Source organism: Bacillus rossius, chromosome 8 (genome assembly GCF_032445375.1).
Source record: "Bacillus rossius redtenbacheri isolate Brsri chromosome 8, Brsri_v3, whole genome shotgun sequence".
In the NCBI taxonomy this organism is placed as follows: domain Eukaryota; kingdom Metazoa; phylum Arthropoda; class Insecta; order Phasmatodea; family Bacillidae; genus Bacillus; species Bacillus rossius.
This window is the reverse complement of record NC_086336.1, coordinates 35,988,702-36,008,434: the sequence shown is the minus strand read 5'-3', so window position 1 is coordinate 36,008,434 and position 19,733 is coordinate 35,988,702. Positions and strand designations below refer to the sequence as shown.

The 19,733-nt window shown below is 47.3% G+C and overlaps 1 protein-coding gene across 1 annotated transcript in view; it reads right to left on the bottom strand.

The window, feature by feature from the left end:
* Positions 1-19,733, bottom strand: part of LOC134534733 (fasciclin-2-like) — a 108,136-nt gene that overhangs the window by 67,334 nt on the left and 21,069 nt on the right. The window contains exons 2-6 of the mRNA XM_063373235.1: positions 14,773-14,941; positions 3,538-3,768; positions 2,881-3,022; positions 2,324-2,452; positions 1,336-1,601 (exon numbers count right to left, since the gene is read on the bottom strand). Coding sequence (XP_063229305.1) covers positions 1,336-1,601; positions 2,324-2,452; positions 2,881-3,022; positions 3,538-3,768; positions 14,773-14,941 — 937 coding nt within the window. The remainder of the gene's footprint in view (positions 1-1,335; positions 1,602-2,323; positions 2,453-2,880; positions 3,023-3,537; positions 3,769-14,772; positions 14,942-19,733) is intronic.

Here is a 19,733-nt window from a genome sequence, read left to right as displayed (position 1 = left end):
CAGCTATCCATTCCCCAATACAGTTCGTCAGTGAAATGGCCCTTTCATGTGTTGAAGGCCATTTGTAAGCTTCGTCTAAGCGAAGTTGCTTCTTTGTTGGTTCTAAAGTTTTTTCCCCAATATTTCCGCCTTTCCGTGTTGCTTCTATCTGTTCAAGTTCTTTTTTCAAATTTGGATGTTGCATCAGATGTCGAAGCAACCCAGATGTGCTACCAAAATTGGTTTTTAAAACCTTTTTGCATTGTTTACACTGTGCAGACACATTATCTGGCATTTTTTGGTAAAAAGACCAGATAGGAGTTTTTAATTTGGTGTGGCGACTTTCCATGATGAAATTCACGTACGTAAACACACACACCTTATGTAAAAAAATTCACACTAAAATACTCGCCAACACAGATAATATCACAATGCTTTTAAAACCGGAGTAAAATACATTGAATATCTTGTTCTGTAGAGAAAGGAACCTGAATCTCTGGCGCTCGGCTTTGTGTGTGGAACAGCATCGGTGACAAACTTTATGATACGTAAATATTTAGAAATAACATTTCACCACAGTTTCTCTCAACGCCTATCTTTGCTTTCACCGTCGTTTGCCCTAAACACCAAAATTATGAACGTTCAAATACATTTCGATGTAATATACATCAGTGTCGCCAACGTCTTTCCGCAATATTTCTTATTTGTTAAAACGAACATCACCGAACATGCACGAAGACGCCATATTTACAAGACTTTGAACGTTCACATCACCAAACGTTTTACTCATGGCCGTATGGTACACCTTGGCAAGTGGCACAAAAAAAAATGTTTACAATGGCAAACGAAGCTGAGAAATTGCCGTGGCCACCAACGCACGTAGTAAAGTAAACTAAATACAGTTTACACAATTCGCTTTACTTTTATTGTTCCGTCTAAACGTGTGTCACGGTTAGCTATAAAATGGAGCGCTAATGCAACATTAATTGCAGGAAATGCTTAGCATTAAACGGGAAAATAATGCATTAAAACTATAGGGAAAATAACGGTGCCAGTAAAAAAAATACGTTAATTACGCAAATTCGTATATCTCAGGTACGTAAAAATGAGGTTCTACTGTCATCACAGAAAACTTATGTTCCGTTACGAAGACACCTAAAGATAGGTTACGCAGTGATTTTATCAGAAAAATTATCAATATAAATTTTCGGGAAATATTACTTTCCCGAATAATTTCGGGAAAAATTCATTCCCGAAATTTCCCGAAAAATCGGGATCCCGCCCAGCTCTAATGAATATGTTAAAGTAAGTTAAGAGACAAGACAATACACTGGCAAAAAAATGGCTCTTGTTTACCGGGCAGTATTTAATGTCATACACGTCGATGGGCTCTCCGTTGTCCGGCGGTATCCTCCACTGCAGCTCGAACTGGTTGAAGTACGCAGAGTGCACAATACCGTCCATCGCAGCGTGGAAGAACTTTGGCTCTTCGGGAGTCGAACGCTCCGGCATGGTCAGGTGCTGAGGGGCCCCCCAGGGCCCGAACCCAGCGTCGTTCTTGGCGGAAAACCGGAAGTTGTACGTCGTTTTGGGTCTCAAACCCTCCAGTATGTACGGCGACTCTGAAAGGAAACCTCAAGCATGAGAGTCTAAAGATGTAAACCATTAAGTTCTTCCTAAACAACAACAACAAAAAAAAAAAAAAAAATTAAAAAACTAGAGTAAACTTTTGAAAAACAAATCAAATTCAAATAAATTTTAAACATTAACCACTTAGCACTTTCTTCAAAAAAACACAAAGGGATAGACTTTACCAATATTGTTCTTCTGAATTGAAGTTTAAGACAAACAAAGTCAGATCACTCCAAATTTTATTTTAATGTAAAATTATAAAGCCATAACATTAATTTGGTTTTGAGTACTATGAACTATTACCAAAAATCATAAAATACATTTAGCATTTTGGTGAACTGTAAATGTTTGCAAGTAGAAAAATTTTACTAATTATACTAACTGTACTTAAATATATTAAAACTACAACTGAAAGATGACCTCAAAATTTGTTTAAATAATAAATCTTATATTATTTCTAAAAAAAAAGTTCAAAACAGGTCGGCATGCAAATTCTGAATCACTTGGACAACTGTCAGTTGTTCTACAGTCTGAATAAATTAGTTCACAGTTTGACTTCTATTTACCAAATATTCACAATTCTCTATGGTCAGAATTTGCAAATAATTTAACAGGGCCATGGAATGTATGAATATTCAATTTCCTATGCATTGTTACTATGTAGTTAAAGCTAAACTAACAAAATTTCACAGATTTTACACTCCAGACTTACCAAAACCCCATGTCTTGTTCAGAGCGTTGTTCCAATCTTGTCTTTCCTCTTTGTACTGAACAGCGTAAGCCCTTAAATCCAGACCCCCAGTTTCCGCAGGGCCGACGAACGAAAATGTAATCGTTGTTGCTAAAAGAAATTTGTTAAACATAGCTCAAAATAATTAATTATGCTACAGAAGTTAAAAATTTTGTAAAATATATGGTGAATTCTATTTATACCTACGTTAATTACAATATTAAGATTAGAAGGAAAGTAGATTTTTTGCAAACTGAAAAAAACCATGATAAATATATTTTGGTAAGATAAAAAAAATTAAATACAATGCAGCAAAATTTTTTTCATTACACTTATGTAACGTATCAACACAGTTAAAATATTTTTTAGAGTCTACAGTAATCAACAGCAAGGCATAAATATTACAGTAATTACTTAACTTGTAAAATAACACAAAATTTATGTAAGAAATGTTGCTATTTAAGACAGTGCCAACAACCTTTTATTAATTGCCTACCAGATAAAAACCAATTACACCCGCGATCACGCATGCTAGTTACCAGTTACGACATCCAACTTGGACTGCAGTATTCCCGCAGGCGGCCTTGCTTGTCTCAGCGTGATGGTGGTTTCTGCTCTGCCAAGGAAGTTCCTAGCGAGGCAAGAATACGCTCCGTAGTACTGCTCGCTAACTGGAGTCACCTGGTACGTGATTGAAAAAAAAAAGTCGATTAAGTTTCCAAGCACATCTGTAAGGTATACTGCACTAAAATCATGAACATCTTTAGAAGAAAGTATCATTTTGTGTTAGTGGTTAAAACTTCTGGCTAGTGAGTGAGCCAAAGGTTCAGGGTTCTTTCCCTAAAGGAACAGTTTACTTCCTCAGTTAAGGGTAACAGTATTACAGTTCAAGTAATAATGCAACATTAATTTAATTCTGAATGGTTTCACATGGTAATGTAATTGTTGCAGCTTTTGTCCAACTTTAAGCATTCCGTTTAACTATGTAATATGCCTTATGGAGGCAAAATATAGTAAATTATCAAGGCCAAAAAATCTAGAGAACAAGGTGAAACCTTTCAGTCTTTAACTTCCCCCTTAGAACACAATAATGGCAGGGGAAAAAAAGGACATCCATTTTCGATCTACTAAAATAGAGCAAAATGCAACACAGAACAATTCTGAATGAAATGGAACAAATGTGGACGCATACGTACTGTGATGTAGCTCAGCGACTGGTTCCCGAACTGGACAATGTTCCTGTCTCTGATCTGCTCGAGTTCACGGTTATTCAGCCTCCACGTGATGGTGGCATTAGGAATGGCCTCCGCCAGGCACGTCAGGTTGACAGGGTTCCTGTCCCACGACCAGACGTCCCGCACGGGTGTGTTGGCGAACGACGGCGGGAACTGGACTGTGAAATGGCCCATCTTTATAGCTGTGCCTCCCTGGAAATAAGAAAAAAAAAAGACAAATAGTAATTTAAATAATATTCTTATCTCCACCTGAAAACAATTGGTTTTAGTATCACAATTTTTTATGACTTCTCACCAGTGGTGGCCCCAAACTTTGCAGGGCCATGGCCATTTATTTTTGCGGGGCCCTAATTTTTAGGAGAGAAGCGTAACATGGGACCGGTGCGTATGGAATATCACATATAAAATGGAAGTTCAGGGACCCTCCTGAGGAAAATTTGACGAATAAAAGAAGAATTTTTAAGCCAATCAGGAACTTATTTTAGATAATGGTTTTGCTAATTTACCATAATAAATTTTGAATTTATAGGTGCGTCTAATCTAAAAAGCGGTGCGGGGCCATGGGCAGTTGCCCGGCTTGACATTCCCTGGAGCCGCCCCTGATTTTCACACACGTTTTCATGCAGGATTCAATTGCATATTTAGGTTCACACAAACTCTTAAGTGCTTAAGATGAGCAACTTCAAGAAATGTAAAAATGGATTAATACAAACTTCCAGGCACAAAAACACACCAGAGAGCATTAGGAATAAACAAGTTATTGCCACTGCTGTCCAAAAAAATATCAAAACAATTCATTTCTCTACAGGAACTTGCGTGACATCGTGGATGAACGTGCTATGAAACAAAATGCAAAGACCCCTGTGTCAGAAGCTGGGATCAGAGTCTTCCAAGCACTGGAGCTGTACACCTTCCAAGCACTGGAGCTGTACACCTTCCAAGCATTGGAGCTGTACACCTTGGCAGCATTCACAGAATACATCAAGAAGGTAATGATCCATGACTTAAAACAGCAAGTTTCATAGGTTTTCAATAGTACCCTTTACTGCAATAAAAAACACTTTTCCTGTGATTCCAATAGATGGTACTCAGCATAATTTTTTTTTTTTTTTTTTTACACTTTCCTACACTGCAATATTTTCTCCTGCTCCCTTGAGATGTTTAAAACAAAAACTGTTTAAACATATTGTAGGATATTTTCAGAATTTACTTCACTTCATGTCAGTTTAAAAAATATATTAGTATACCCTTGAAAGACAAATCATGTAAAAAGCTCAATGTTTTTGTTATATAGGAAATGTGGGCTAGTTAGGTTGGTAGGCCTGGAGTGTAAATAGAGGACAGTGTGTAATGATGGCGGCCAGCGGGTCGGTCGTTGGTACATGGTGATTGTATACAGGAGTGAGGAACTGCAATCTAAATATGTGTCGAGGGACATAATAGTTTTAATACAGAAAAAAAAGTGAGCTATTCTTTCTGTTCTCACCAGTTGACATGGCCTGGGGCCTAACTGCCTTTATATTAAGAGGGATTTCGCGTTATTGAATGTCCTCAGATTATTTTAAGGGCGCCACCATGCAAGAGGCACGGACCTGGGAGAGACTCTTGTCAGGGTCATGAGTTCGCCTGTGTGAGATGTGATTTTAATTCCCCCTAAAGCCACTTCTAGTACTGCTCCTAACCCGCTCTCAGCATCGGGCACACCTTGCGCCTACGCTCTTAAGGCGTCCCACACACCGTCACACTCAGGATGTTAACACATGGTAACAATAAACAAATCCAAATAAAATCACACGCTCTTGTTTATATAATTACTATATCCTCTACACCTTCGATTATACTATAAAACGCCCGTGGCACGAATCGGTTTAAATGAGGTGAGACCCAACCACGTGGTCACACTATGCAATTAATTAAGTCACGGTAAAAGACCCATGGTCACTATGTAATTAATTAAACAGTCCACCCTGACCAAGAGAAGCCACGAGGACTAACGAACGAAAAGATTTAAGATTATTAAAAGTTGAAAAGAGCTACTTAACACTGAAGACAAGCGGTGAGGTCCCCGGGGTGCTGATGTTTCTGCTCTTGGTCGGTGCTGGCGAAGGACTGGGGTGAGCTTTGGGCTCCGCGGGCCTAACATGACATCTTCCAGCCAAACCAATTACCGTTACTTATATTTAAGATTACGTGCCACGGGGAACTAAAAGTAAAACATAAAACACTCTTAATAACTACGTTACACTTCCTGCATGACGAAAAATGATTAAACAAAATACAACAAATTATTATTAATTCTAAATAGTCTGGCTTCGGCGAACTTCGGGTTCACCTCGTGAATGTTCGGTAACGTCTTTATGTTGTAATAAAATGAGAATTAATTAAAGTACATAGAAACCCTCCCGGCCGATCTGCCGTCACACATCACTGGGGAAGCAAAAATAAAACTTACAATATATCTATTACTAATTTAAAGGGGTGTGGCGCACTGCCTCTACAGCACCCTCTTGACGTAGTCCGTGGCGCTATTTAAACACACGCCTCACCGCCGTGGTCCTAAGCCCTATCGGTAGAAAAGGATGGAGGGTGGGGTTTGTTTGGGAGGTGGCATATTGGGCTAAAAAGCCCACAGGCCCGAACGATGTCACAGTGGTGTGTAAACATAACCTTGGTAACGAGAATGTGTGTTCTCATGTTCATGTTGCAAATAAGCATTTAGACAAGGAGTTTTACTAAAATATTGTCAATCTTGTTAACATTCATCAAACAGTTAATACTTTAAGTTTTTGCACACATTGTAAGTTATAATTCTAAGGCATTGCTAAAATATTAACCTGAAACACTAAGTATGTGTTTATGAATTTGTGTTTGCTTAAACGACTGAAATCAGTCAGTAAATAATTGCTACAAAAAAACCTTGACCTTATTGAGCTGATTGAACATTATACATTATAAAAAGCAATTCCATTGTGACCTTATGTACACTAGTTAACTCTATTTTTTTCTTTTAAAGCTGTTTTAATATTTTGGTGTAATTTATATAATTTTTTTATTGTATTTCACGTAATATTATGTTTATAGTTTGAGTATTTCTTCAAATTAAATTTTTTTACATTTTGGCAGTTACTTATTCCTTGATATATAGTGTAGAAGTTGGTAAGTCTGATAACAGGATTATACATGCTGACGTCGTTCCAAGTGCTCCCTTCGCTCGCACAGGTCGTTATGTTCCCTCGTCGCCTCACTAGGGTGGGGGGGGGTAGTTCGCGGCTTGAGGAGTCCTGCTGCGCTTGGGACGTTTTTGCGGGAAGCGGGCTCCGGGTGACGCGCAGCGATGCGGAATGCAGGCAGTCGAGCTTCAGACCTGGACCAGGCAAGTTGTGTGTCGCGCCCGCAAGTGAACAGTTCCGCCGGGAACTGAGCAGCTCTACCCTCACCGGACCACCACCTCTACCGATCCAGCTCCCTGCCAGCCACGTGGCGACGTCACGACCCCGAGGATCTCCGCTCTACCTGTGAACTGGCCCACAGGGTCTAAACTTAGGCTAGTTGGCGCCCTCAGCAGCGGCAACATCGTAGCAGGGACCGGTAGGGCGACAAATGGCGCCCAGCTAGTGTGGCTACCAAATTTTAGGCAAATCAGAAAAAAAAATGTAGCTTGCCAGAGACGTACAGCGCAAACCAGTGAAAAACGCAGGTGAAAACGGCATAACTCGCAGGGTAGGGACAAAGGACTTCAGGCGCGCATCACTAGACAGACAGGCGCCGGAAAACGGGACCCGCTGGAGAAATAAGGTCACAGCACCCCCCACCCCAGCAGCGCGCAGCCTCCAGGACACCACCCCTCCACCCGCGCGCCGAGCGCGCGCGAGAACGCCCGAGGATCGCCGAGGTAACACATTTCACCACCGACCGCGACCGCGCAAACATCCGCGGGGCGAGGACGTGCGGACAAGACCGCTCGGACGATAGCGAAGGGAGCGCCCTCCCGGATCTGTCCGCGCCCGCCACCGACGCCGCGACCCGTCGTCCGGGTCTGACAGCCGCGAACCACGCCATGTACGCGGGAGCTGACGTAACCATCGCCATGGAGGAGCCCTGCGACCGCTGCGGAAAACCATACACCAACAACAGCTGCGTTGGTGAGTACCCTCATAAGTGCTGCACATGTCAGTTTCCGCACTTAAGGGCAGAGAGCAATCTCCGAGCCCCGACAGGCCCTCTGTGCGCCGCGAACAGGTGTCCGGGCCGCCATGACGAAGTAGCACATTGTCAACAGTGTGGGACTATCAGGCACCGCGCATGCGCTGACGCACTCGAGTTTGTAAACTTCCGCGACGGACTTTACCTATGTGTCGAGTGCGAAGGACGCGCACGTAGGCGACAGAGTGGCTCCCTGGCCTTAGTGCACCGCCCCCCTAGCGGACCTGTCACTCTCCCAGAATTCACGGGCCACGCCCACGACGACCTGCGTTTATTCCTAAGTGCCTGTGAAGAGAAACTAACCCGGCACCACACAGCGCCCGAAGACTGGACGGAGCGGGTCAGCGGACAGCTGCGAGGGGAAGCGCGCACTTGGTGGTCTCAGGCGGGGGGATACGATGTGGGCTGGGAAGACTTCTCACGCCGGTTGGAGGCTCGGTTCAACGACGCGCGCACCCAGAACAAATGCCGCAGTGAACTGTTCAGCCGCGCGCAAGAGAGTGGGGAGAGCGTGGAGGCGTTTGTTTATGGCAAACTCCGGCTTTACCGCCGCCTTTCACTCGGGGGCCGCGCCGACGACATGCTCCCTTTCATCGTAGAGTTGGTGTCTCCCGAACTACGCCCATTCTTGCGCGGGGTAGTTTCGCACGGACTAGAAAACTTCCTCGCCCGAGCCAGGGACATAGAATACGATCTGATGGCGCACCGACGTACCAAAAACATCGCGACGCCGCGCCCAACTCCGCAAACTCAGGAGGCGGTGCAACCAGAGGACGCGCAAGCAGTCGTTCCGTACGTAGAACAGCCGCCTCCGAGAGATAACTACCGGCCTTACACTCCGCCCCGGGGGAGGGGGGGAGCGTCACAAACCAGCCCGCCCAGCCGGGCCGCGCAACAACCGCGCCGCGAGGAGCGCCGCGGCGGACCACAGGGTGCCCAAGACAGTCGCCCGCCTCGCTGTCGCTACTGCCCCACGGCGGAAAACCACTGGCACAATGTGTGTCCGACACGCGAGGCCATCTGGCAGGCGCGAGGGGGGGAGGCCGTACCTTCGGGAAACTCCGTCTAGGGAGCAGTGACATCGCTGGCCACCGCCCCCCTACCCTTCGTCCAGCCCCGCACACGAGTGCGCCACCACGGCCACCAGGTCGCGATGACGCCCCACCCAAGCGCACCATGTTCCAGGACATCAGGGAGCAACGCCTCCCTCCAAGAAGCGACGCCGCTAATCCGGCGTCGGCGTCACCCCCGCCCGCGTCTGCAGCAGTCGTCCAGCCGCCGTCTCATCCCCCTAGCACTAGTGGGGTTGGCTCGCCTCATCCGTTCGGGGCCCGCTCCAGGTCGTCGGCGAGCGACGCCGCCCACCAGGCATCGGCGCCGCCCCCGCCCGCAGCTGCAGGGCCCGACGAAGCACCGCCCTGTCCATCAGGGACCACTGGGGATGGCCCGCCTCATCCGTTCGGGGCCCGCCCCAGGTCGCCGCCCCCGCCCGCAGCTGCAGGGCCCGACGAAGCACCGCCCTGTCCATCCGGGACCACTGGGGACGGCCCGCCTCATCCGTTCGGGGCCCGCCCCAGGTAGCCGGCGAGCGACGCCGCCCACCAGGCATCGGCGCCGCCCCCGCCCGCAGCTGCAGGGCCCGACGAAGCACCGCCCTGTCCATCAGGGACCACTGGGGACGGCCCGCCTCATCCGTTCGGGGCCCGCTCCAGGTCGTCGGCGAGCGACGCCGCCCACCAGGCATCGGCGCCGCCCCCGCCCGCAGCTGCAGGGCCCGACGAAGCACCGCCCTGTCCATCAGGGACCACTGGGGACGGCCCGCCTCATCCGTTCGGGGCCCGCCCCAGGTCGCCGGCGAGCGACGCCGCCCACCAGGCATCGGCGCCGCCCCCGCCCGCAGCTGCAGGGCCCGACAAAGCACCGCCCTGTCCATCAGGGACCACTGGGGACGGCCCGCCTCATCCGTTCGGGGCCCGCCCCAGGTCGCCGGCGAGCGACGCCGCCCACCAGGCATCGGCGCCGCCCCCGCCCGCAGCTGCAGGGCCCGACGAAGCACCGCCTTGTCCATCAGGGACCACTGGGGACGGCCCGCCTCATCCGTTCGGGGCCCGCCCCAGGTCGCCGGCGAGCGACGCCGCCCACCAGGCATCGGCGCCGCCCCCGCCCGCAGCGGCAGGGCCCGACGAAGCACCGCCCTGTCCATCAGGGACCACTGGGGACGGCCCGCCTCATCCGTTCGGGGCCCGCCCTAGGTCGCCGGCGAGCGACGCCGCCCACCAGGCATCGGCGCCGCCCCCGCCCGCAGCTGCAGGGCCAAGTCGGTCCAAAACCCGCCTGGGCCGAATGGGGCCAGATGCCGCGGAGCTGATCCGGATCCCAGTGGAGCTGAATGGGCAGTCCATAGCCGCGCTAGTGGACACCGCAGCCACACACACTTATGTCGCGGCCCACCTCATTCCTGAGGGGGACCTTGTGCCGGAGGTCAACACCATCCAACTGGCCACTACTGGGACTAGCACGCTAACGACTGGGCGTGCCCAGGTAAGGATTGGCATTAGAGACATTGTGAGCTGCACCAGTGCCCTGGTTGTACAGGACCTTCACGATAACCTCATCCTGGGGCTACCCTGGCTGGTGCAAGAGGACGCCACTGTTGAGGTCCGCGCAGGGAGGATACATGTGGGGACCAGGGGCCGCCGAACTGTATATGGGCTGAGGCACACCCCACCCCCTTCCCGGGCCGAACCCCCCCGCCTAGCTGATCTCCGCCACAATGTTCCCCCTGAGTACCACAGATTGTTAGAGACAGTCCTGGAGCAGCAGCCCCAGGTGTTCTCCGCAGCAGACCAACTACGCCGAACCAATGTCACAGAGCATTGCATCCCCACCATCCCTCACATTCCGCCTTACGAGAAACCATTCGGGTTTGGGCCCCGCGAACTACTTGCCATCAGGGAGCAAATAGCAGAGATGTTGTGCGATGGCGTCATAGAGCCTAGCGAGTCCCCATACAACTGTAGGATCGTAATGGCAGACAAAAAAGACGGCTCACTTAGATTCTGTGTTAATTTCAAGCCAATCAATAACCTCACCATCCCCGCACCACCACCCCTCATCAACATCTCAGAGGCCCTCACGAGGTTAGGAGACGCCCGCATCTTTTCGACACTTGACCTGAAGTCGGGGTACTGGCAAGTCCCAGTAAGCCCCAAGGATCGCCCCAAGACCGCGTTCACGGCGCCCGATGGGCGGCGCTTTCAGTTCTGCGCGATGCCGTTCGGGCTGCAGGACGCCCCCGCGACATTCCAGACCATGATGGTCCGCGTCCTGGACGGGTACATTGGCGAGTTTGCCACCGCGTACCTGGATGACGTGATCATCTGGTCACGGACGTGGGAGGACCATGCCCACCATCTCTCGCTGGTCCTCGAACGGCTCGCCACACACGGACTCACATGCGCGCCACACAAGTGTTACATCGGCGCCCTAGAGCTAGAGTTCTTAGGGCACATCGTCAGCGCCGAGGGCTACCGCCCCATCCCCGAACAGCTAAGCCTCATTGACAGTAAACAGGCGCCCCGCACCAGGAAGCAGCTCCAGAAGCTAATGGGGCTGTTAAACTGGTTACGTTCATTCATTCCCAATTTTGCCACAATCACCGCACCCATGACGGACCTTCTCTCCCCGAAAACAAAGTTCTGGTGGACAGAAGCAGCGGACCAATCACTCATCCTAGTGAAGCAACAGTTCCGCGAGTGCCACAACCTGTCACGTCTGGCCCCAGACAAGCCCATCTTTGTCCAGACGGATGCCAGCCAGGACGGTATGGGCGCGGTTCTCTACCAGGTGGGTGATGATGGGAAGCGGCTGGTAGCAGAGTATGCAAGTGCCAAGTTCGGCCCCGCAGAACGACGCTATCACGTGAATGAGCAGGAGTGTCTCGCGGTGGTGTGGGCCCTCAAACGCTACCGGCACCACCTTGAGGGGAGACTATTCACCCTGCGCACGGATAGTCAGTGTCTGCGGTGGCTGGACTCCGCTCAGGGACGAAAATCAAAGTTCACCCGCTGGGCACTCATGCTCCAGGGCTTCACATTTCATGTCGAACACATCCCTGGGCGAGAGAACCAGCTGGCAGATGAGCTGTCCCGTCACCCAGACCCCAATACCATCTTCCAAGACACTCAAGGGTGGGATGACCTGATGCCACCGTCCCACCAGCCAGCTACCGGTCTAGCAGCATCACCTCCAGCGGCACTCTACGTCATCGGACGAGCGGATCCCACGGTCCAAGCAGAGGCATCGCCCACCCTGGCCACTCTGGTAGATCACGTTAAACTGGCCCAACAGGATGACCCAGACACGCAGCGCAACCTGGCAGCATGCGGTGAACGCGCCCTCCCACACCAGCGCAACCTGGACGGGGTCCTGCAGAGCAGGGTGCCGGGTGACATGGACACCTGGCAGACCCATGTACCCCCCACTGCACGACAGCTGGTGCTGCAGTATTTTCACAACCATGACCTAGCAGGCCACCCGGGAGCAGATCAGACCCAACGGGAGATCAGGAAGCTGTTCCATTGGCCGGGCATAGCACGGGATGTCCGGGAATACGTGCGCAACTGCCAGCTCTGCCAGCAGCGCAAGGCCCGCCGGGCCGATGGGATTGAGCAACAGCGCCCCAGGCGACCGGAGGAACCATTCCACACAGTAGCCCTCAATGTCATGGGCCCCTACCCTCGCACGTCGCGGGGCAAGCGGTTCCTCCTCGTGGTCACGGATGTGTTCACACGTTGGTCGGAGGCATTCGCCGTATCCAACGTACGAGCAGGGACAGTAGCAGCCCTAATGGACAATGAGGTCTTCCCCCGTTATGGGTATCCGAGAGTGTTACTAACGGACAACGGGACACAGTTCGCAGGACGGCGGTGGAAGGCCGACTGCCGCAGATGGGACGTAGAGCATCACACTACCCCGACTTACCACCCCAGGGCGAACCCGACGGAACGTCGCAACCAGGACATAAAAATCCAGTTGCGCCTCCGTCTGGGGGAAGACCATTCCAAATGGGACCTCCACCTGCCCAAGCTGCTCTATTGCCTGCGGCGGCGGACCAATGTGGTCACGGGCCACACCCCTGCTGAACTGCTTCATGGGCAGAATCTTGCCCTACCAGGAGAGCTCCGGGTCGCAGAAGCAGCAGGAGTTGTCACCCGTCCCCCTGTCACTGACTTTAGAGAAGAGGCACGGCAACACCAGGCTCGATTCCTAGCCACGCGCACTCCACAATCACCAAATCCACCGACGCCATTGGAGCCCGGGCAAATGGTGTATGCCCGGTGTCACCACTTGTCGTCTAGCAGCAAGCGCTACTGCACAGGTCTGAGCCCCAAATGGGCCGCCCCCCGGGAGGTACTGCGACGTCTAGGGCCCACTTCTTACTTGATCCGACTCCCGAATGGTAGGTCGACAAAGATCCACCGGGATGATTTGCGTCTCGTCCCACCCACAGGCGCCCCAACTGTCCCAGCGGGGGACAGGGACAGTGGAAATGACCAGCATACATCCACTGCTCACCCCACGTCCCCAGCTGCTCAACACCCAAGCACTTCTTGTCCCACATCCCCATCAGACCAACACCCAACAACCATTCGTCCCACATCACCATCAGATCAACACTTAACTACTCCTTGTCCCACGTCCCCATCAGCTCAACACCTAAGCACCATTCGTACCGCGTCCCCATCAGACCAACACCCATCTACTGCTCACCCCGTGCTCCGTTCGAGCGGCGCAACTTTACGCGAGCTCGAGAGCCTGATGGATCGGCTGGACCCAGAGGGATTGTCCGTAGAACTTTACGATGGGGACGACCCAACCCTGCTCAACCTCGTGTCGCATCCGCAGATCACATTCCCTGATGGAATAGACAACGACTCCCGATCCAGTTCACCAGGATGGCCCGGATGGGATCAACCACGCTGGCCATTGGACGCGAGCCATGGCAGTTCAATGTTCAGGATGAACATGGAGGAGCCAGAGCAATCCGAAACCGGACCATCTCGGGAAGGACGTCCATGCAACACGCGGCAAGTATTGGTGGAACAGGGCAGCGAGAACAGCCCCAGGACAACGGCAGTTACACCCAGCGGCCTAACGGGAGACAGGGATAAAGTCGAACCGCAACGGGAGAGTCAAGGGGAGTCCAGCATCCCGGAGGAAGCCAGACACGAGGGACTGAGGCGCTCTACCCGAGTCCGTGTAGCCCCACGACACCTGGTGGACTACGAATGGGAAAACCCACATGAGAAGATCAACCGAGCGCCACACCCCGATGCACCACGCCTTCATGTAATGACCCTCCTCCCTTTGGATGCCCGGTCCATTCTCCCCATCATTGACAGCCAAACCCCGAGCAGAGAACCCTCCAGATACATTCCGAACATTGGTGGGGAACAGGCCCCAAGGCAATGCGTGTGACATGGGGCTTCGAGGGGCATAACGGCCTCAGTGAAGGGGGGGCATTTGACGTCGTTCCAAGTGCTCCCTTCGCTCGCACAGGTCGTTATGTTCCCTCGTCGCCTCACTAGGGTGGGGGGGGGGTAGTTCGCGGCTTGAGGAGTCCTGCTGCGCTTGGGACGTTTTTGCGGGAAGCGGGCTCCGGGTGACGCGCAGCGATGCGGAATGCAGGCAGTCGAGCTTCAGACCTGGACCAGGCAAGTTGTGTGTCGCGCCCGCAAGTGAACAGTTCCGCCGGGAACTGAGCAGCTCTACCCTCACCGGACCACAACCTCTACCGATCCAGCTCCCTGCCAGCCACGTGGCGACGTCACGACCCCGAGGATCTCCGCTCTACCTGTGAACTGGCCCACAGGGTCTAAACTTAGGCTAGTTGGCGCCCTCAGCAGCGGCAACATCGTAGCAGGGACCGGTAGGGCGACAATGCATTGATGAAATGTCACTTTAAAACAAATTAAATATGTTGTTACTAACCTCGTTGGTAGCTATACACTCGTACAGCCCATCGTCGGTGCGCAGAATATGAGAGATGGTCAGGGTACCCACTACTTCATTCCTCGTTTCATCGATGTCATTCGTAACGACAATACGGTCATCCCCAGGCTGGACCCCCACTCCATATCTTGACTGTGAAGTCAGCTTCCTGTTGAAAAAAACATTGGGGGAAAAAAAAAAACATTAAAAAGGAAGTAATATGAATCAGTTATTCATATATTTATTATAAAAATTTCATCATTACCTATTTAAAACCATAAATCTCAGTATAGCAATGCTAGCATTTCCCCTCCCCCTTTCCTACCCTGGATTGTGTGTTATTTTTTTTTTGCAACTTTCAAAGTTTTTTTTCCTCACAAAATATTTAAGGAAAATGTGCTGCAGGTAAATTTTTATCCCAGCAAAGGAAGTGTTACTGCTTTGCAAAAAATGATAAAAAAATGCAAGAATTTCAATTTAAGGGTACCGCCTACCCGGGCACACATACGGTGTGCAGAGCTTCAGGAAAATCAACGTGATTTCGAAACTACAAGTTATCCAAGTGGGGTTTGTTTACGAAAAGCATTTGCGAATTCGCCAAGGATAGAAAAGTACTTTTTATTTTGGATTAAATTTTAAACTGTATTTTTAGAAATGTTAAAATGGCTAAAAGGCATGTAGTTATAGAGTAATCTTTAAGCGTAAAACAACCGGTACAGATTCTTGAAAGCATTTAAGGGACTTGCATTTCACCATCATCTTCATTTCTCCATCATATAATGTTACAGTCGCCACTCAAATTCCACAGTTGTCCTATGGATGAAAAGAAGACTGCACCAGTTCAGAGCCTTGTGCTTAGAGGCGACACTGCGCTAGTAGCACCAGCGAGCGTTGCACTTATCCCACCTCACTAACACACACAACCCGACTAGATGGGCCCTTTAACATGTTATTTTTCATTATGTCTTGCATTTAAACATACATCACATTTAATGATGTACAGGATAATTTATGCTTTTCACTCACCAATATACATTCTAAAGCACATGTACTCAACAAACACTAAATTTCACTTGGTCTTACAGGAATACATGGCAAACATTATCTAATAGTACTAATAAAATCAGGCAATTAATTCTGCAATTTAATTTCGAATATTATTGGGGCAATATATTTAATATTTTTACTGCAACAGATTACAAACAACATTTGTTGGTAAGTGTGCCAGATTTCTTTGAAAAATATAAAGCTAGGTAAGTATCAATCATCATTACATATCCAGGCTTAGTTTTATCATACTTTATCCAACCTACTTGCTAATGATATAGCAAAGACAATTTAGAAGGAATAAAACTATCACAGTGCCCCCTACTTACTACAAATGTTCTTGTGCTTCGTACGTTAATGGTCAAACCTAAAAGTCCCTTAAATATTTGTTAGTTTTCACCAATTTAATATGCTGCAAGGGACATATCAAAATATTTAAGTATTTTTAAAAGTTCGTAAGGTACCAACATTACACAATAATTATGTTATAAAACAAGATTGCTTTAGGTATTGTACTTATAAAATTATTCTACCAACCAATTAATAATATTTGGTTTTCAAAACACCTCTTATTATGTTTCAAAACAATTATTAATTAGTAAACTGGACACCAATATAAGATCTTTTGTTGGGTTTAGGTCAAAAAAATTGAAATAAATGTTAAGTAAAAATAAAAATGGAAAAACTATTATTATTTAAGAGTCATTAATAAATAAAATGTGATTGTTACATTTAAAGTTATAGAAGAAGTATGGAAAAAACTAAACACTGAACTATGTCTATAATCTTCAATGTAATTTTCTTAAAACAAAAAATTGTTCTCTACGCACAACAATCTCGTGTTTTAGATTGCAACTTCTAACAGCTAACAGTGTGGTTAACTTCAACTTTTTTTACGATTATCATGGCCAATATGTAGAGACAAGATTATAAGGTGAATTGTGATAAAACAGAAATAACACAGCAAAGAATGTTAATACAAAATGTAACACCAAAGTGAAAGTTAATAGACCTTTTGTCACCTACAGCATGAAATCAATCCGCAATTTTACAAAATTTATCTCAAATTACCTGAATCTTATCTTTTATCATGGTAAATTATTGAATGTAATTTAATCATCCTGATTTTTGTACCAAAATGTACCAACTAAAACAGATTTGAAAAATTTGATCTTACATTGTTTGATCTTGCATCTCATTAATAGCAGATTTTTCAAACACAAACACAAAAAAAAAATTTTCTGAGTAATTCTGTTTTAGACATGCTAATTACAAATTATTTTATTGCATAAGTGCATCATGTGTAAGAGACTACTTTGGTGAAATAAGTGTATTTTTAATTTCATATTTGTTGAATTATACACTATTCTTATGAATATGGACAATGTAAAAAAATTAAAAACACACTCAAATCACCTGTTTTAAAAATGAAAGTTACTTAAAAATAAAACCATGAAGTCCTATCTCAAAAAATAGGTTAGAAGGATTACATCTAACAAAGCCACATTAAAATCAAACAAAAAAATTATTTGTTTAAAAATAGCCCTTGAGAGATCCCGTGAAATACTTCATGATTTATGGAAGAGGGAACATAAAATATTAGCACACAGGCAGATATGAATACCAACATTCAGAAACCAGGCATTATGTATAGCAACATGTTCTGTTGACAGTCCTTATGACTTAAGGGGCGCCATACATGCACTGTTCGATCTACTGATCGGCCTAAACAGGTCTGGACTGTCGCACAAAACTGAAGTGTATGGGGCTGCCAGCCTGCAGATCGTTGGGAACGTTGGGAACGTTGGGAACGTTGGGAACGTTGGGAACGTTGGTAATGGTCTATCCACCGGCCGGGTCTGCATTCAGTTTACATACGTGCAAAGACAAACAACGTGTTCTACATGCTTATTTATTCTACTGGGACAATGGCCAAAATATTTTATAAATGTGTTTATAGAGGGAATTTAGTCATCCATCATTATAGGAAATTAATTAATGTTAGGACTTCCACATCCACCATTTAAAATAAAATTTATTTTTCTAAACTAAGTTGAAAAAGTAAAAACATTACATAAACAGACAAACAAGAGAGAACTGTTGGGAAAAAAATTCTAGTACATTTACATGGGTGTAGTTTTTCAGGTTTACCACGGAACTCATCAGCAATGAGTTCATCAACTGATTAAATTTTCCCCACCTAATTTTTCTACGCATGTACACTCAACCAGATTGCAAAGTGGAGTGATGCTCTCGTGTGTGTGTGTGTGTGTGTGTGTGTGTGTGTGTGTGTGTGTGTGTATGTATGTGTGTGTATGTGTGTGTGTGTGTATGTGTGCATAGGCGTGCGCAGGACTTCAGTATTGGTGGTGCCAGATTACACAACAGCCCTGTCATTCACGGACCCCGAGCCTAAAGCGGGGTGGGGGGGGGGGGGGGGGGGGTCCTTCCCCGGAAAAATTTGAATTTGAAAGCGCAAAATAGTGCTATTTAAGGTGTTTCCGAACAAAAACATAAAATAACAGATGTAAAAATTTTAACATTTTTTATAGCAAATTATGGCTTTGAACGTTATAATCACCAGGAAAACTACTAAACTATTTACAGTTTTAAGCTTTGTTGAGCCATAAAGTAAATTGCACAAATTGTTTGCACGGAATTCATGCTGGTGGCTTTGAAAAACCGTACTTACATGTTTTCTGAAGACGCCAAATAAATGCTAGAAAAAACATTCTCAAATGTTAAGTTTTATAATAAAAAAATCAAGGGAGTTTTTGTAACATACCTTAAATATGTAAAATATTAAAATAATAAAAATACACAAATAAGAGTGGGCAAAAGTTTTAACTTTTGGAATACAACAAAAATGTTTTGTCGGCAACTGCATATAAGTCATCGAGTAAGCCTATCCTCTCTCTCTTTTTTAAAATAAACCCTGGCGGACGGCGGCTATTATTCCGTGCGCCTGCCGAGTGGAGTGAACAGTGGACACCGAGCGCGCATTCTATGTAATTCGAGGAGAACTAGGAGAAGTATTTACATTTCAGAAGTTTCGTAGCCGCGACCCGCGTGTAGATCACAAATAATTGCAACTGACTTGTTTCCGTGTGTTTAGTTGGTTCGATTAATAATTGATATACTGATAGTGTTAAGAGCACATATCTGTAACTCGACACGATTGGAAAACATATTTTTTTGGAATTAATACGGATTTTTGTAAGTATGTATTATTTCTGCTTGTAAAAAACAAAATAACGTTAACCCTAATGGTGGTGCCAAGGCACCTGTGGCACCTACCGTGCGCACGCCTATGTATGTGTGTGTATGTGTGTGTGTATGTGTGTGTGTATGTGTGTGTATGTGTGTGTATGTGTGTGTGTATGTGTGTGTGTATGTGTGTGTGTATGTGTATGTGTGTGTATGTGTGTGGACTTAGGATATCATCCGAGGACTTGCGCATGATATTTCAGCGTGGATCCGAGGACCTTTGGCAATCCGAGGACCTCCCCCAGGTCCTCGGATTAAAAGACCTCGGATTCACGCTGTTCTGTCAACCTAGTGTGTGAAAACATGATTTTTAAATTTTTTTTTGAGGTCCTCGGATAGACCGTAGAGAATCAAGTATGTAGTGTGTGTGTGTTACCACCACGTCGCGCTAGTATCGTTGTCACTTACACTCCTTTACACACGGTGTGTATCCCATGTTTCTCAACGCTCCAAACGAGGACATTTCGCTCGAGTTTACACACATCTAATACACATCTCCGTAGTGTCTAACGCTGGTTGCGAGGACGTGGTGGACGTCTCTCATTTCACACATTACGAAGCCACAGACGCATGATCCGAGGACCTTAACTGGGTGCCATTTCAGGCGTATACATGTAAGCTGTGCTACATGAACAATTAATTCTTTA